Source organism: Chaetodon auriga, chromosome 24 (assembly GCF_051107435.1).
Source record: "Chaetodon auriga isolate fChaAug3 chromosome 24, fChaAug3.hap1, whole genome shotgun sequence".
Classification (NCBI taxonomy): Eukaryota; Metazoa; Chordata; class Actinopteri; order Chaetodontiformes; family Chaetodontidae; genus Chaetodon; species Chaetodon auriga.
Genome location: NC_135097.1, coordinates 6,191,042 through 6,207,996, shown reverse-complemented (window position 1 = coordinate 6,207,996; position 16,955 = coordinate 6,191,042). Strand labels below are relative to the sequence as shown.

Sequence of the window (16,955 nt, the reverse complement as noted above, 5' to 3'; positions counted from 1 at the left end):
CTCTTTCTGTCCAATTATATGACCAAAAGTATCTGGATACCCCCCTGCTCACCTACCTTTGTGTTGTTTGGGGCTGTTTTCAGTGGTTCAGGCCAGAACTCTTAGTTGTGATTGATCATCACAACATTCATCTGCAACTGTTTTGACAATCGTTTCATCATTTAAGTCATTTTTCAAGCAAAAGCGCGACATGTTTTGGTGTATTTCACTCTCAGATGTGATTGTAAATTGAATTTCTTTGGATTTAAAGACACTACCTCAGGCTCTGGGGTAGTTTGATGGTAATTTTTCACTACTTTGTGACATTTCATAGACCAAATGATTAATTGATCATGCAAATAACCATTGGCTGCAGCCCTAGTTCTGGTCAAGGTACATTCTTTCTACAGCTCACAGTCAGATTTTAGACAATAGCAGCTTTCAAACCTTGTGAAAACGGCCCTGTTTCAACTGGACGCTGCCCTCGTGCATGGAGTGAGGCTGACGAAGACGTGGTTTTCTGAGTTCAGTGTGGAAGAACAGGACTGTCCTGCACAGAGCCCTGACCTCAGCCCCATCCAACACCTTTCAGATGAATCTGAACGCTGACTGCGAGCTGTACCTCAGTGCCTGACCTCGCTAACTCTCTTGTGGCTGAATGGGAGCAGATCAATTCAGCCAGGCTCCAGAACCTTCCCTGAACAATGGAGGCGACTGTAATAGCAGCAGCAGATTAACGCTCATGGGTTTGGAATGAGATGTTCTACAATCACACATGGATGTCCTCATACTTTTGGACATGGAGCACATCTCCTTCTCTTGATCTCCCTCACTTCACATTAACTGTTCCTCGTCCTGTTTCTGTCTCTCTCTCTGTACTCTGCCTCCTCCTTCTTCGCGAGCCTCTGCAGCTCCTTGTGAAGCCAGCTCCTTTGCTGTAAATCTAAGGCCTTTTTGGTTTTAATAGGCGCAGTGTGCCTCTGTAACACCGGCCGCCTTTGTTTTGGTTACAGATAAAATCGCTGAAGGAAAACACGACAGCAGAGAGAGAGACGGAGAAAGAGGGAGAGGCTAGAAGAGACCGAGGAGATGTAGGAAAACAGCGCAGTGAAAGAGTGTGTGTGAATCCCTGTGGTGCAGGAAGAAGAAGACAAATCCAGAGAGCGAGAAGGGCAGCTCTTCCCTCCTCTTCTTTTATTTCTTGAACAAGATACACAGAGTGAGAGAGGGGTGGAGGGAGAGGAAGTGATGATTGCTGCAAGAGTGATGATTTGACAAAGCACGTATCCAGAGCAGACTTAACTGCTTCCTGACTCTGAAGTACAGCTCTGGGTCCAGTCCTTCATCCTTCCAAACTCTGCATCTGTCTGATATTACTTCTTAAATCTGGGTTTTTAATCTGTTTGATCTCATTCTGACGTTACCTTCTGTGCACGATGTGCAGTGTGTGCACGTGTGGACGTACAGAGTTTATCGCAGTGCCTGTTGCTGATGGGTTGGGGGGGGGGGGGGGGGGGGTGTTGACAAGTTGACAGGCAAGGCGCTGCGCTGACATCGAACCTCACCCCAATCAGGAGGAGAGAGATAGATAGATACAGGGGGAGAGAAAGAGAGAGAGAGAGAGAAGGGGGGAGTAGGGGGAAGGGTGAGAGACACAGAAAGAGATAGGGAGAGAGGGGGAGGTGAGAGAAAAGGAGGAGGGGAGATGAAGGGGAAAAAAATGACTTCACGGCCACGACTGGACTGCCCCCTTTTTTCCCCTCAGCCTCTCTCTGTCTCTCAACTTTTTCCTCCTCCTCCTCCTCCTCCTTCTCCTCTGTGTGTTTTTTTTAAATGATTTGGGGAGAAGAGGGGAACAAGCATTCGGAGCTTGGCTGACGGTGCAGGCAGGAGCGTCACATAGGCAAACAGGAGCACTGAGGGGCAGCACACTGGGACTGAAGAGGACTGAAGAGGCTCGAGGTGTTTTTGGATCTGATGCACTAAAAGACTGACTGACAGAAGAGGCAGGAAGAAGGAGAGATAAAGGACATGTAGATTTATTTACAAGCTTCAAACAGTGCATTAATACACACAGGCTGAACAAAAAGCAAGGAAAAAGCCAGAGAGTCTGATTTATTTTTGTAGAAAAGACAGGCAGGCAGATACCTCGTGAGCAAGTCTAAACATTTTTCCAGACGGGACCGGAGTTTTCTTCCACTGGAGAGAGAGGGAGGCAGATGGACAGAGGCACGTTTTGAATGAAAGGAGAAGACTCCTCATCTTCCTCCAGCTATGCTTTTGAAGATTTCTGCACTGAACTGTTGCTGTCTGCTATCCTGGATGCTGACGCAGGCATAGGACACATTGATCCTCTCTGAATTCCTCTTGAGAAGAGGATCCACGTTGTCAGTTTTTTTTCCTTTTTTTTTAAACAAAATCCATCTTCAGCACAGGTGTTGTGCTGATTGTCATTATGTTTCTTCAAAGGTACTCTATAACACCTTCATGGACTACTTGCATTATGGTCTTATGCATCCTGGATGTATGGACCACAGCCTGGCCGGCTGCCCAACAGTCCCAACCCCGGCTGCAGTCCCGCCGGTCCAGGCAGATGTCACCCCTGACCACCTCCTCATCAGCGGGCAACCTGTCAGAGAGCGCGGAGAGCAAAGTGGAGCGCCTCGGCCAGGCGTTCAAGCGAAACGTCCGTGAGCTGCGGGAGAAAAGCTCCTGCTTGGACCTGGTCTTCCTGGTGGACGAGTCGTCCAGCGTGGGAGCCAATAACTTCCTGAGCGAGCTGAGGTTCGTACGCAAGATGCTGTCCGACTTCCCTGTCGCGCCGGAGGACACGCGGGTGGCGTTGGTCACCTTCTCATCCAAGACCCATGTAGTGACGAGGGTGGACCACATCTCAGCGCCCAAGTCCCACCAGCACAAGTGTTCCCTGTTCAACCAGGAGATCCCGGCCATCAACTACAGAGGAGGGGGCACCTACACGAAGGGAGCCTTCCAGAGGGCAGCGGTGAGTGACACCAAACCATAAAATGAATATTAATGTCAGTGAGGCATGTGTGTCTAAATGTGCCTGCCGCTGTTTAAGTTTCTTAATTTTCTTTACATCATAATAATGAATCTGAGCTTGCTTTTTAGAGACCTTTCCTATATGTGTGACTGCACAGTGTGTGAGTGTGTGTGTGTGTGTATCAGTTAGTCTGCAGCCTGCCGTGTGTGCAGGGAGTGATTGTGGCTTAGTAAGGTTGATGTTAATGAGGCCCTGCGTGGCCTTGCTGTTGCTGCTCCCGCTTCCTCTAAATTACACCCCAGCAGATAGCGAGGGGAAGCCACTTGCCGGCTAATTGTTCTGGAGTTTCCAGTGATAAAAATACCATTAAGAGCGAGCACAGACACTCATGAATGCGTGCACAGTGCAACCCATGCGTACACAAAAATGAACTGTATGCATGTAACACTGAACAATACTGATAGGTATGGAACAAATGGCAAGACACATGTCATTCAAGTTAATATTTAGTTGGGCCGTGTGTCTCAGATTAAGCCTTCTGGGTTAATATGAGTTGCTTCAATGATCAGGTTTTGTCCAATACTCCTTTCACCTAGTTTCATTATTCGTGACAGCTTTGGCTCCCAAACAGAAGCCTTATAGGTTTTAAGGCTGCATTTCGTGTGGAGGCAGGGATTTGGGGGGTCATGTGGGATTACAAGGGGTCAGAATGTTAGCTTGTTTATGGTTTGTTGATTTGAGCTGCCTGACACCCAGCCACACACACACACACACACACACACACACACACACACACACACACAAATGCACTGACGACATATGGCTCAGTTCATCCGTCAAGTCCAAGCAGCCCAGCTGTGAAAGCTGTGTTGGTGGTATATGGGCTGATCCTGTGTAAACACACACACCTCAGCTCCTGCCTCAGACCCGCCTTCAGTGAGGAGCTCTGTGAGGCACCGAGCATTGTTTTAAGTACACACATGGCAAGAGTCAGGTGCTTTCGGGGTCTGCAAACTTAAGTAAGTAATACTGCAGCCTGTTGCTAAGCTGTTATCTCTTATTTTGATAGTTGTTGCATCCACACAGATAGAAAGACATCATGACTTCATGGGTGCGCTGAAATCAGAAAACCTCATACAGTCATGTGAAGAAACAGCTGATTGTCCGCAGCATCAGCTGCTTCAAGTCAGGGTGTTGAATAAAAAGATTGTTGAAGACTATATTCAGACAGTGACCATCAAAGAGCAAATAACTACCATCAGTTTTAACAATTTTATATTCAGTAACCGATCTCACTTTGATGCTTCAGCACTAACTTTCCATGAATGCACAGTAGATCAAAAGAACATTCACGTCAGCTAAGTTTTACAGACCAAAGGGGCAGGTAAGCTCGGTCTTGGCAGGTTCACCCTTCACTCCATCCCTGTTTAAAGCTAATAGCCTTGGACCATATCCTCCGGCTTAGCGCTGAAAGCTTGGCCCTCAGGACAGGTTTTCAGCTCGCCCTCCTTCGTTAAGTGCTGATAAGGGGGCCGCTGGCTGCGTCCCAGCTGCTAAAGACCACAACAATACCAAGAAAAGGCTTTCTGGGGGAACTTTGGTGCCTTATCGTTATTCACAAACACTCAGAATGTTGTGGGTGATTTATCAAGTGATGTAGTAGTCTAAATCAGCCAAAGAAGGCATTAGTAAAAAAAACAGAAAAGAAAGAAAAAAGCAGGGCTTACTGCTGCTCAGACTTCCAACGGTTGTTGTTTCAAGGTCTGATTAGAATAAAAGATTGAATTGAATTCTGTTATTCACTTATCGTAGCCAACAAATACTCCTATATTTCTTTCCAGTATGGCATCTGCATGGTCAGAGTCCGACTTGAGCCATGTATGAGTAATGAGAGAGCTACGTGCAGCCTACACAGAGCTGAGACTTTTTGGAAAGATAGATGAGCCTAGCAGATATGCAGACCGAGACGCAGCAGATCGCCCGGTGCTCCAGAAACCACCCCACACCTGACAGATTCAGTCTGACGCTGACCGTGTCTTCACATGATCGAGGAAGTGATGTTTAAAAAAAAAAAAACAGGCCGTCTGTGATTTATCACCTGACCTCTGGGTTTTATCTTCTGAATGTGGCTGGAAAGAGAAAAAAAGGAACGTTTGTCGTCTCTTTCCGTTAGCTGCATAAAAGATGGGCCTGCTAACACTAATCTACAAGGCGCATATCCGCCTGTCACCGTGTCCCGGCCGAACTGTCGGGCAACCGTCTCGGAGTGTGTTGAATTGGGAATTTCGCGGTGTGTGTGTCTGCATGTAATTAGCGATTTTGCACTTTTGCTCGTACACGTGCCTCCGTGTGTTTGTTCTCCCCGTACCCATCTAAGGCTTCAAGGGAAAATTAGGTGTGTACACACACGCGTGCGCAGCTCTGTGTGCGAACGTGTGCGTCTGTGTTAGAAAGAAAGAAAGACAGTGAAAGTAAGGGAGGGAGAGGATAATTGATAATTGCAGTGTAATAATAATAATGCCATATTTTATTCCCTTGGCTGGTCTTGGCTGTTCTAAGTGCTGCAGAAAGCTGGGATCCATTAAAAGAGACATTTTTCCACCAGCCGTGCATGTAGAGACAGGGCTCTCCTCCAGCACTCCTCATATCTGTCTCTCTGCTGTCTCTTAGCTGTCTGTCTGTCTGCTGTCTCTCTTTTCACCTAATACATCATACACTAAAGCATCAATGTATGGAGGTGCTAAGGCTGATTTTTCTATCACATAGCTTAGGCAAATAGCTTATTTAGCGTTACCTTTTGGCTATTGTCTGACGATCGTTTAGCCTCTGTGGGCAACGGCCAGTGTTTCGGGGCTTCCGGTGAAGCCAGCGGATATCCAGATAACGGATATCAACGCCAAGACTTCCTCTGCCGTGCAGTGGTCAGTGTTTACAGTCCGATAAGAACCTTGACTTGACCTTGAAAACTCATTCATTTGTTCATTCATTCATTCATTCAAGCTTTGTTTAAATCTCAAATAATTGAGGGCATACCCTTATTTCCAATGATGCCAGGGGTACCGTTAAGGCAGAATAAATACACAAATCTCCAATGGTTGGTCAATAAAAATCGGGACTACAAACAGAAACCATAATGCTTCAGATACCAAAATCTTGTCTCTTGTGTTTAATCCTGTGTTCATATGCAGATATCTGCGTCACCTCTGTGTAACTGGCCAAGTGTCGGATCGTTGGTTTCGGAAAGTACCGAAAACTGTCAGGCGCAGCCCTCTAGATTCCACTTGGAAAGGTTGTTCTGACACTGTTGGATCTGTCAAATACTTTGCTTGGTGCATACTGGATGTGGGGTATCATTTGAAATGTCTCAATACCTCTGCCAATAATACTGAGTTCAATACCCAAACGTCATTCTGTGTCTGTGTGTTTGATATAACGTCGCTGAGGGTAAATGTCGCGCGCTGTGAGTTTATTAAGAGTGCAGCACTTTGTCATGATGATTCGCAGTGTCTCATTTTAGGATCTGTCTCTCCTCAACCTCGCCTCAGACATGATAACCTGGTCGCTGGTGACATCACTCACCACGCCGTAGTTTTCCAGCGCTTTCATGACCGCCGTACAAAGGAGCTGATTGATGATTTTCAGTAAAGGTTTTCAGGCCCCAGAGGAATAACTACTGTACTATACCTGGGACAGAAGTAGTCCACATCACCTTCTCCAAGCGGAATCATATTCCTTTCCTCTCTACTTACTGTAATTGCCCTGAAAAAGTCAATCCATTTTCCTGCTCTTTCTAGCTTCCATTTGATTTATTTTCCATGCATTTGCCTTTTACACGACCAAATATCTTCAAGGCAATATGGCTCAGAGCCTTTCATTTTATTCTATTGGTTGCTGGTAATCTTGTTGATCCAGGAGTTGAGGCTTTTTCCATTGTTGCATTTATTATAGCTTGCTTTGGATACGAGTGTCTGCTATAAAAATACAGGGAGAGAAACGAGCGCATGTGTAATGGCCAGTTAAAAGTCCTCGTCACCGCTTGTTTTTTGTCTCATCATCTGTCTTCATGCTGAAGATTCGCCTCTGGGTTGCCATGTGTTGCCAGATAAAACCCCCTCTCGCTCTCCGCAGGCAGGCCCGTCTTTGGCAAACAAACACAAGTGCTAAACCGGACTTGGCGGCTTCACTGTGTCAGTCTGCCTTCACAGTTGTTGCATAAGACACAGACAGATGGGCAGCGTGTGAAGAGAGATGACGAGAGAAAAGGAGTGGGAGAAAGATGGAAGAATGAGAGGAAAAAAGTAAGAAAGAGGGGAAAAAGGCTCGGGTCGAGGAACTGATTGAAAGAATGTGGCCCTTTCTGGTGGTTATCCACAGTAATGCTTTTACCTGACTGCTGGTTAGACTCTGCCTGAAATCCAGGTCGAAGCAGACTGTAGAGCAGTTTACAGACGTTAGCCACTTAATAAAAGGAGCTTTCTGCTCAGCCAGCCGGTGTGTTTCTGGGACTGAAATCTGTATAAGTTGGACTAGCAGGTGGGTTATTTTCCTCTGCTTCTTCAGTGAAAAGTTCCAGTGACTCCTAAAGTGCCCAATGTACCAAGGAAACACACAAGTTCATGCTCATTATTCACACACACACTCACAGTTTATGGACCAGCTGCATGTCTTTACATGGTTGTCATATTATAAGTCAGAGAGGTCATGTTATAGACTGTAAACTGGAACGCATGCATGAGAATGTACAATATGTGCTCGCGTTTATCAACAGTGTGCTTGTGTCCTCGGCACAGAGCTCCAGACTTGTAAATCCAACCCAAATCTCACAAACCCTTTTCTTTCTGCGTGATTTTAGACCGACGGTGGATTTAGCGCACAGTCTCGCCGGCTTCCAGACCTTGTAAACAAGCGCTTTAATTGTCATCGTAGAAGGAAAATCAGGCATAATGTAGCTGCAAGTTCCAGGTCTCACCTGGTAGTATTCAGAAACACATTGCGCTGGATAGTTCAGGAGAAATCTGACAGCTTTTTGAGCACAGCTGCCATGTTTTTCCAGTCCGAAAACTCGGCCCACATTTGTCCATTAAAGTTTACAAACAGTCCAAGTTGATGGTTCAGAGAGGCTGAACGCTTGTCGGTCACACTTCATACAGCTCTACTTGAGACGATGCCTTTCTTTATTGAGCTTTGCCAGACCACAATAAGAGAAACAAATATTGAGGGCTAGGTTTGTCAGCCCCCCCCCCCCCCCCCCCCCCCCCCCCCCGTCTCATTCCAACGGGTCAGCGCCGTTTCTTCCATTTCTCCCTATTTTACGCCTTTCCATCATGCTCCTCTCCAGAGCCGCAGACCTCCCCAGCAGAGCGTCAGGCAGGGGAACGTCACCGTCATCAGCATTGATGCACCGCAGCCAAAATATGTGGTATTGTTTTTCAAAACATTGTCGATTAGATTAAATGAGGCTTGTGTAAGTTGCTTATATTTGGCTCGTGGAGATGTGCTGCAGAGATCCTGTTCACTCTTGGCCCGTCCGACACACACACACCCACTCGCAGACACACACATTCGCACTCGATGCTGATGTTCGAGAGTCTGAGCCTTCGCCTGAATTTCTGCATAACCGGTAATGAGATGTAGAGTGCAGCAAATTACGGTGGGAAATGAACACCATCCATCAACTGAATGCTGGAAAATGTTGTCTATGGCGGGCGATTTTCAGCCTTTTCATTTCTAGAAAACATATTTGCTCACCGGAGCAGTCTTTATTCGCCAGGCTGAGTCACAGGGCAGATTTTAAACCAGACAGTGGATTCTCACAGCACTGCATTGAAGCCAGAAATCAGAAAAAGACAACATGGAGAGGAATCAGGAGCTCCTTTCCCACCATCCTGTTTCCCCTTCAAACCTCTCTAAAACAGGAGCATGTGTATGACTGTCCCACTGCGACAAATGAAAGCAAGGTGCACCTCTTTGATCCGGGCCCCGGGGCCGAACCCAGCCGTGATAAGATGATAAGCAAAGTGTCTGTTTCCTGTCCTTGCAACTGCCACTTCCCGGCATCTCACCCTTAATCATTTCCTCCCCCTCCGTCCGTGCATTCAGCCCCTCTTTTCTCCTCCTCCTCGGTATTAGAGGGCCTCCTGCAGGGTCGGATGAGACTGAAGGATGGAGCAGACTCACCTACCGGCCAGAAAAGCCCTGATAAGACGGAGGCCAGACAGGAACGTCCGCAGACACCAGACAGCAGATTTGTCTGTCTGCCGTGGACTCTGGGTCACTACCATTATTGTACATAGCACCTCATAAATCTGTGAAGCGATTAATCAGGACAGTAAAGTGAGGCTTTGAAATAACACACATTGCAGGATGAGTGGTGGGAAGAGCAGCACTGTTCCTCTCAGTCCTCTAATAATCACTCGAGTAGAAGAGAAACTTTCCCAGTTTTGCTTTTCAAGCTTGTTCAAACAAACTGCAGCACAGGCGATGTCTCACGATGTTTCAGTTTGTTTGCAGTTATCAGGTAGCATAAACACGGTGTTTTATTAATTGAAAACATAAATTTATCCATGGGATATGGTCTCGAGGGTGAACCGGTAAATGTAAAACAATGTAAAGTCTGCACGTGGCACCTCATTGTGAGTTTTAGAAGGCATCTGTTCACCTACAAGTGATTTTCTTCCCTTCTCCAGTTGCTTATTTTAGATGATTTTGGAAGCCTGAGGGGATAAAACATTTGGTGTTTCACATGCAAAGGAATCGTCAGAGGTCTGGAAAGTAAACATCATTTTGTGGAGCAGAACGTATTTGTTTCCTATCCCAATAATCATCACGCGACGCTCCAGATTAATCTCCCGACTCACTTGAACTCATCTCTCTTTGGCCCACAAAATTCCATCTTGAATTTCTGTTTCCTTAAACATTTTCCTTTATAATGCCTGAACACATAAAGGATTTGACTTCATTACATAACATATTGGTTTTGGAAAGCAGGTGCAACCCAAGAGTCCCATTTTTTTTTTTAAAGCATACAAGGCGATACATTTCAAATGTAATTCTTGTTGTAAGCAGATATCTTAATATAACTTTAGCGGTGGTCCACGACCAGCTTTCCTCTCATGGCCTGAATATATACAGGACATAATATTGAAATAAGCGTGACCTTTTTATCTCAAATGATCTGATTTTTAAAAGTGTACCCAAAATACACACACACACACACACACAGTCTTCCACACACTTTACTGGATGCTTACCTGGCGCCTTTTGCTCAGGCTGTACTTGGAAAGTTATTCAGACACTGTCATGGTGATGGAGACAATAGACTCAACATGACCCAGCGTGCTCTAGTGTCTGTCTTAGCGTATGCATCTGTGTGTCTGAGTGTGTGTTTTGGGTCTGGGAGGGAGAAATGCTTTCTGCTCCTCTGGGCCTCTTCATGCTGAATCATTCTGACGGAAATTTTCTCCATTCTCTCCTTTCGCAACTTTGTCCATCAACCTCAAGTATGCTTTACTGGGGAACTTCGGAGCATTTTTCTCTCAAAATGCTTTGACAGAGCTGTATTTTGTCAGCGTTGTCATTATTAATACTTCTGTTTGGAGGAGAAGAAACAGCTTTGAAGTGATCTTTTTTTTTTTTTTTGGGTTTGATCACTCAAGCCAAAACATTTGGATTAAATCATTCTTCAAGCGGTTCAAACGTGAAAATTTGCTGCTTTTCTTTGTCTTTTATGAAGATGAACACGTTAAACATCTGTAGGTTTAAGATTGTTGGTCAAGCTAAACAAACAGCTTGAAGATGTTGCTGTGGGCTCTGGGAAATGTTGTCACTATTTCTAAATATATATATTTTATCAATTGATTAAAAATAGTTATTAAAAGAGAGTCCAAAGTTGACTCTCTTTACATTTGCCAGTCTGCCATATCAGCTAACATGCCCAGATTGTGCTCACATCTTGTTTCCGCTGCCCCCAAGTGGCCAAAAACTCAGTTATTCCAAGTTTAAAGATAAATACTCAATAATAACTAACGATTTGTGACTTCACGGTGCATACAGTTTGTCCTAGATGGTGGTTTAACTGCACTCTACTCCGTGACAGCCTGTCTAATTGTCTCAAAGTTATTTGCCTTTGTTACTTAACGGTGGCCTGTGCACTTCTGTTCCTTCTCTCGTCACACTCTGCTCACCCCTGCCCTCGCCTCTGAAATGGATACCAAATATTTTCCAGAAATGGGGGCCTACTTTTTCGACCTCTGAGTGCTTAGAAGGACCCCGAGGCCTCCTCAGTCGCCATAATCTCACACAAACGCAGACACAACCTAACGTGCAAGCTGGCCTGATGTAACTGACCTCAGATGAAAACAAAGAAACTCAAATCAAACTAGGGTCCATCAGCAGCTCACTGTGGTGCAGAAAAGCCCATAAGTGGCTCAACAAGGCCCAAATATGTGCAACCTGTGCAAAATGGATGTTTAGAAAGACCTCTTTGAAATAGCCCCAGCTGTTAGGAAGGCTGCCTTCACTTATCTTTCCAGCTAGACACATCTATTACAAGTCCTCTTGTCTGTGAATGTGCCATTTTGTCAACCAAGTCAAGCAAGTGCTGATGTACAGTCTCTAAAACAGCACCGCAGTTCGCTTCAATCTCTTTGTTCTGAACCGCTTTGTAATACACATCCCAAATGCTGGATATCTCATTTGGATCAAAACCGTCGAGTTCGACAGCAGAGACGTTTTTGTTGCCCAGTCCAAGGTCGCTGGCTTCCTCCAGCAGCTCTCCAGGCATCCTGGTCCCATCTGTATTCACTACAGCAGCCACAGACTTGGCAGCAGAAGATCATGCTATGTCCTTCAACCAGCTTCTTTATCCTTCCTCGTCTTCTTTAGATCTTATTTTAGGAGATTGGCAGCCTGGCCTCGTCAGGAACCCCTATGAGTCCAACACAAATTTAGGAAAAATCAAGTTCAGGTTTCATCTCATTGCCAAGAGAAGTCCCGGTGTTGATTAGGGAGCAGTTTGGAAAACAAGCTGCTCCGATTAAGTTTCACACAATTCCACCTCATTTGTGTCAATTTAGCGAAGTTAACACACACATATACATGCAGTGCATTCATTAGCCTGTGTAACTAAGTGCTGAAAGCCTCTTATTTAGACAAACTGATGCATGTCAGATTCCTGAAGGAGCTGGAAGCTGCCGGTGGCTTTGAACAGATCTGAAATGGATGGAGAGGATCTAAATCTCTGCTGGAACGGCTGCGTGAGTGCATCCATATGTACGTCGGCTGTGTGTTCCTAGAAAATTTAGACAGCTTGAAAAGTTTTGCTTTCTGTCTGTTTGGAATTGTCAAGTGAAAATAGCCCCAAAGCAGTCTTTGTTCAGTTATTCTAGACTTTGCTGAAAGGTTGTAAATTACCACAGTTATTGCTGATAAAGTATTTGGCTCCTGCTAAAGCTGCTGAGTTTGTCGTTGCTGTCTGTTCGACTGCTGTTTGAATCAGACTGTCTGCTTTTCACTGTCTGTCCTCCTCAGCACCAGGTGATCGCTCCATCTGTCTCCCTTTCATTTCTCTCCGTTCGTAGTTTGTCTCCTCCGCTCCCTCTGCGCCGCGCCAAATCCTCCCGCCTTGAGAACTATGCTATGACAGTGTATACAGTATGCGCTGCTTTGGACGCTGTGGACAGTGTCCCACTTAGCCTTGGGCTAAAGCTGCTGCGGTCAAATAACTGGGCTTTGCTCCGGCCAAAACCAGCGACTCCTGTTAGAGAAAGAATTAGAGAATGAAAATGAGGCGATTGAGGCCAGTGGAAACAACAGGGCGTGTGTGTCTGTCTGTGCATGTGCGTGTGTAATGCATGTGAGTGAGAATTTGTTAATGCACCGATTCTACTTTGTTTTCCTCAAAGTCTGAGCATGTCCAAGCACTTATCCAGTATCAGTTCCTTTCTGTGCTCCCCACAGCTGATTGGATAAATCTTGTGTGTAAGGTGCTAACCATCACTTCTGTTATATTCATTGTAGGCCTTTGCAATTAGTAACTAAGACAGTATTTAATGTGGATCGCTCACAGCTGACCAGTACAAGATCTGTTTTATTACCAATCCACTATATCGAATTGATGTGTCGGCAGTTTACAGGTGTACGTGTGTGCGCATGTGTCCGTCCTGCAAATAAACAACAATTAATTTGTGTGCTTGAAGATGGAAAACACACCCAGATCCTTCGCTCCCTCCACACCACAACCGGTCGCAGGGACGATCAACCAAATTCTCAGTGGAAATGACTGTGGCTCTGCGGTCGTGGACGCTTATCAGAATCGCTCTGCAGCGTCGATTAGTGTCTTCACCGTGCGTGAGAAAGTGGGATTTGCACAATGAATAAATGTGGGGAAGTGTTGGAGAGGAAGAGGAGCAGCGAATGTTTCACACAAACGTTTCTTTTTGTGACTTTTTCTTCGGGGTTCTTGTTCTCCAGGTTTGTCCTGGTACATAAATCAGGAGTGTGATACGTTGCCAGAGGGGAAATTACCACCCACCACTTCGTCTTTCAACCCAGGCCAAAAAGAACTTATTCTCTTGCTACTCTCAACACTTAAGTCACAATTATCCTCTGCACCTTTTCTTCACTCCTTTCAGAAATACGGGGAACTGGAGCTCAGCGCAGGCGACTGGAGAGGGCAGTCTGTACACTTCCCGGCTCTGTAAAACACAGATGTCATTAAACCCCTCTCGATGGACACGGCTGTAATATCAGACCTCACCACATTGGACCTATGCATCCGTCACTGTGTCGTTTTGTGCGTTTTACCCCTACATTTAATTGCTCCCCTGAGATAAGGTTTTTAATTTAATAGCTGTAGAGAGGAAGAGTGCAAGTCCTGTCATAAAAACCAGATCTACAGAGTGGGGAGTCTCCAGGAGCTGCTGGTAGCTTATTAGGGTGGATTTCACCACTTCAGCCACCGCTGGGCAAACATGAATCACACAGACACTCGTGTACGCATCCAGCCATCCGTGCACAGACGTGTGATGCTGTTCTGTGGAACTCATTTTAATGCTTGGTTGACTTTTTTCACCTAAACTGAACTCATAATGAGTTATTTTGCGGTGCGTTTCTGTTTACTTGGCTTTTGCCAGACAGCAGTGTCTGAGCGGTGTCCGTCACTTTCAGTCAACACAGATGCTACAGTAGCAGTTAATGTGGGTCGTGTCGATCAATGAAATACGTTGCACCTCTTTCCTGAAGACACCAACCATGTTTCTCTTGATTTCACCTTTTTGCATAGCATTTTTGCTAGGTATGCATATATGACATGGCCAAACATTGCTTAGAATTAGCATCACCGTTGGACGTAAAAATAAAGTACCTACAGCTTCTCATTCTTTGGTCAGTCAGACGCACACACCTACACACACATGTGGTTGTGAGCGCACACTTTCCTGCACACATCACACACACTCTCTTAACCTCACACCCTGTTCTTTCCACTCAGCGTGCATTGGCGCAAACACGCACACACCTATGCACAGATCCCCTCGTACTTAAAATACTGCTCAGCGATTGATAGGTGCTGCTGACACCAGCCTTACGGAGCTCTATGCGTGTGTGAGTGCGTGTGAAAGCGATAAATGAAAGGCGAGGGGGGTGGGGGGTGTTGAGGTGGAGAGGTATGGAGGGAAATTCAGAGAGGAGTGGTGAGGAGGCTTTGGGGAATAATACTCGGTGGGGTCAAAGGTCGGGGAGGCGTCAGCAAGGACAGGAACTGACTGTCAGCAGCTTTAGAGGCCTGCATTTAAATGCCCCGATCAGCTATGAATATCATTAGAAAACAGCGGTTTCTTGATGTCACTGGAAAATGTGTGTTTCCACTAGGCCACTGTGCTGTGGAAACCATGGTGCTTTTTAAAATTAGATTGTCTGGCACATATTTCTTTGGATGAACTTTTTTCTGTGTGTCGAATCAAGCTTGACAAATACTGGATTTTGAGGTTTGATTCCAACATTGACGTCTGAGGAATGACATGGTCTTGCTCAGCAGATGGGGTGACCTTGTTGTTATGGAAATGTAGGTGTTTTGTAGGCGCACTTTAAGGAGTTCTTTCAGAACAGTCTCACCACAGAGTCCATTTAGTAACTTCAGTCATCCTCAGCTGATGGAGCATGCTCAGTTCTTATGGAAATGTCCATGTTAAAATTTTTGACTGAGCACTTTAAGGCCTTTGCATAGCTGCAGAATAGCTGCTGAATGAACCTTTTCGTGAAATTGTTTTGTCAACTGCTGCTTTCGAATATCAAGAATGAACCATTTCTGATCAGGATCCATTAATTTTTTTTGTAAATTGCAAACATGTGCTGACTAAGACATTTTGAAATTGAAGAATAATCTTGTCAGTGCCCTCCAGTTGACGAACTGGTTACTGTCAACAAAATCTTTGGCACATCTGTGCTGCAATACCGAATGACAAATATGCATTTCCAAAGAAAGATCACGAGCGTACTCGAATTTTTCATCTCGTTCCTGAAAATCATTCCCATTCCTCCGAAGTGGCACTCCGTGCTCACAGAACAGTAAAGTCCACAGCTTTGTGATTAAAGACACAAATCACACAAATTCTTTAAGCATATGGATTTACTTTGGCATCTTGAGATTAGGATTTACCAAAAGCGTCATACATTGGCACCTGAAGAAACCAAAACTATTTCAAAGAGCCAGTAGTGGCAAACTAAATAACATGTTTTTATGGGCTAAGGCTTGTAGGTCTATTAGTAAACCACTTGCTATGTTGAGGTTAGAGTTTGAGAGTGCCAGATTCCACTGGGTTGTTTTCTTTGGGAGTGAGTGTGTACGTGTTTGTCTGACTGTATGTCTGTGTGAATTACTTTAAGTAGGTAATTGGTACATGTATATCAACCCACAAGTGTGCCTACATCTAGTTGTCTTTGTTTGTGTGCTCTTTATGTGATTTTTGTTATATTCTCCAGGTCTGATTGTGTAAGATTTAACTTTCTGCAGCCTCAGTAAGAAACCTTGTTCCAAGTAGTTACCTAAATATAGAAGACAAAATAAGCTCTTGCCTCAACTTTAATCAGTGCGTTTGAAATGTTGCATGTTGGCAGGAAACCAGCCCCTCAGGACCTGATACAGATCACCCAACTAATATTCAGAAGTGAACGCAAAAGCACACAAATATTATCCCTTTCAATGCACGGTACCCAAACACCAAACGCAGGTGTTTCCCAGCAACAGCGTATTTGTATTGGTGCTTTAGTTTTCTTGGAGAACAAGTGTGTGCAACATCATCACATGTTCCACATTTCCCTTAATTTACGGCGAGGAGGGAAATCCATGGTGAAGTCTATACAATCTCAGAGCAATCCTCAGATGACCTCCCACCTCGTACTTCCTCTTGATGTCTTGATGTTATGAGGTCTAAGATGATTTATCCTACCAGCGAGGGCAGCTTCCAGAACAAACAGGAGAATCAATAAATTGAAACCTGTCCATGAATCTGCACTGCAAACACCGACGTCTCTCCAATTACCCCGCCGTATTAGAGGAAATCTCCACCTACAGCTGCTGCCAAGACAAATAAACCCCTCAGGAGAAGAAAGCAGGGGAGGACAGAAAGACGAGAGCATGAGGAAGAAATGCAGCTACAGCAACAACAGTCAACATAACAAAGGAAAATGCTGCGTCCGTCTCCACAGTGCGGTCTAAGCTAAGTCTGGATGAGATGGGATACATTTTCATGGATGCTTTAAGCCAGCGACAGTCCCCAAGTCATTCCCTGTGTAGAGGCACTTTCAAGACACCAGTCTGGAGTCAAGAAAAGCATCACGGTCCACCACACTATTGCCTTTGTTTATTTCAAAATCAAAGCTTGGCCTTGGAGATGATGCTGTGGTTGCTCACTCTGTGCTTGGGCACTGAGGTAATGATCTCATGAATGTCACAAATATTACATAACCCTTGGGA

The 16,955-nt window shown here is 45.2% G+C and overlaps 2 protein-coding genes across 2 annotated transcripts in view; one reads left to right on the top strand and one right to left on the bottom strand.

Annotated features, from left to right (window-relative positions):
• Positions 1-16,955, bottom strand: part of slc7a8a (solute carrier family 7 member 8a) — a 234,638-nt gene that overhangs the window by 37,030 nt on the left and 180,653 nt on the right. The window lies entirely within an intron of this gene.
• svep1 (sushi, von Willebrand factor type A, EGF and pentraxin domain containing 1) overlaps positions 1,856-16,955 on the top strand; it is a 78,052-nt gene continuing 62,952 nt past the window's right edge. Inside the window, exon 1 of the mRNA XM_076724807.1 lies at positions 1,856-2,983. Within this exon, the coding sequence (XP_076580922.1) occupies positions 2,435-2,983 (549 nt within the window). The 5' untranslated portion in view covers positions 1,856-2,434. The remainder of the gene's footprint in view (positions 2,984-16,955) is intronic.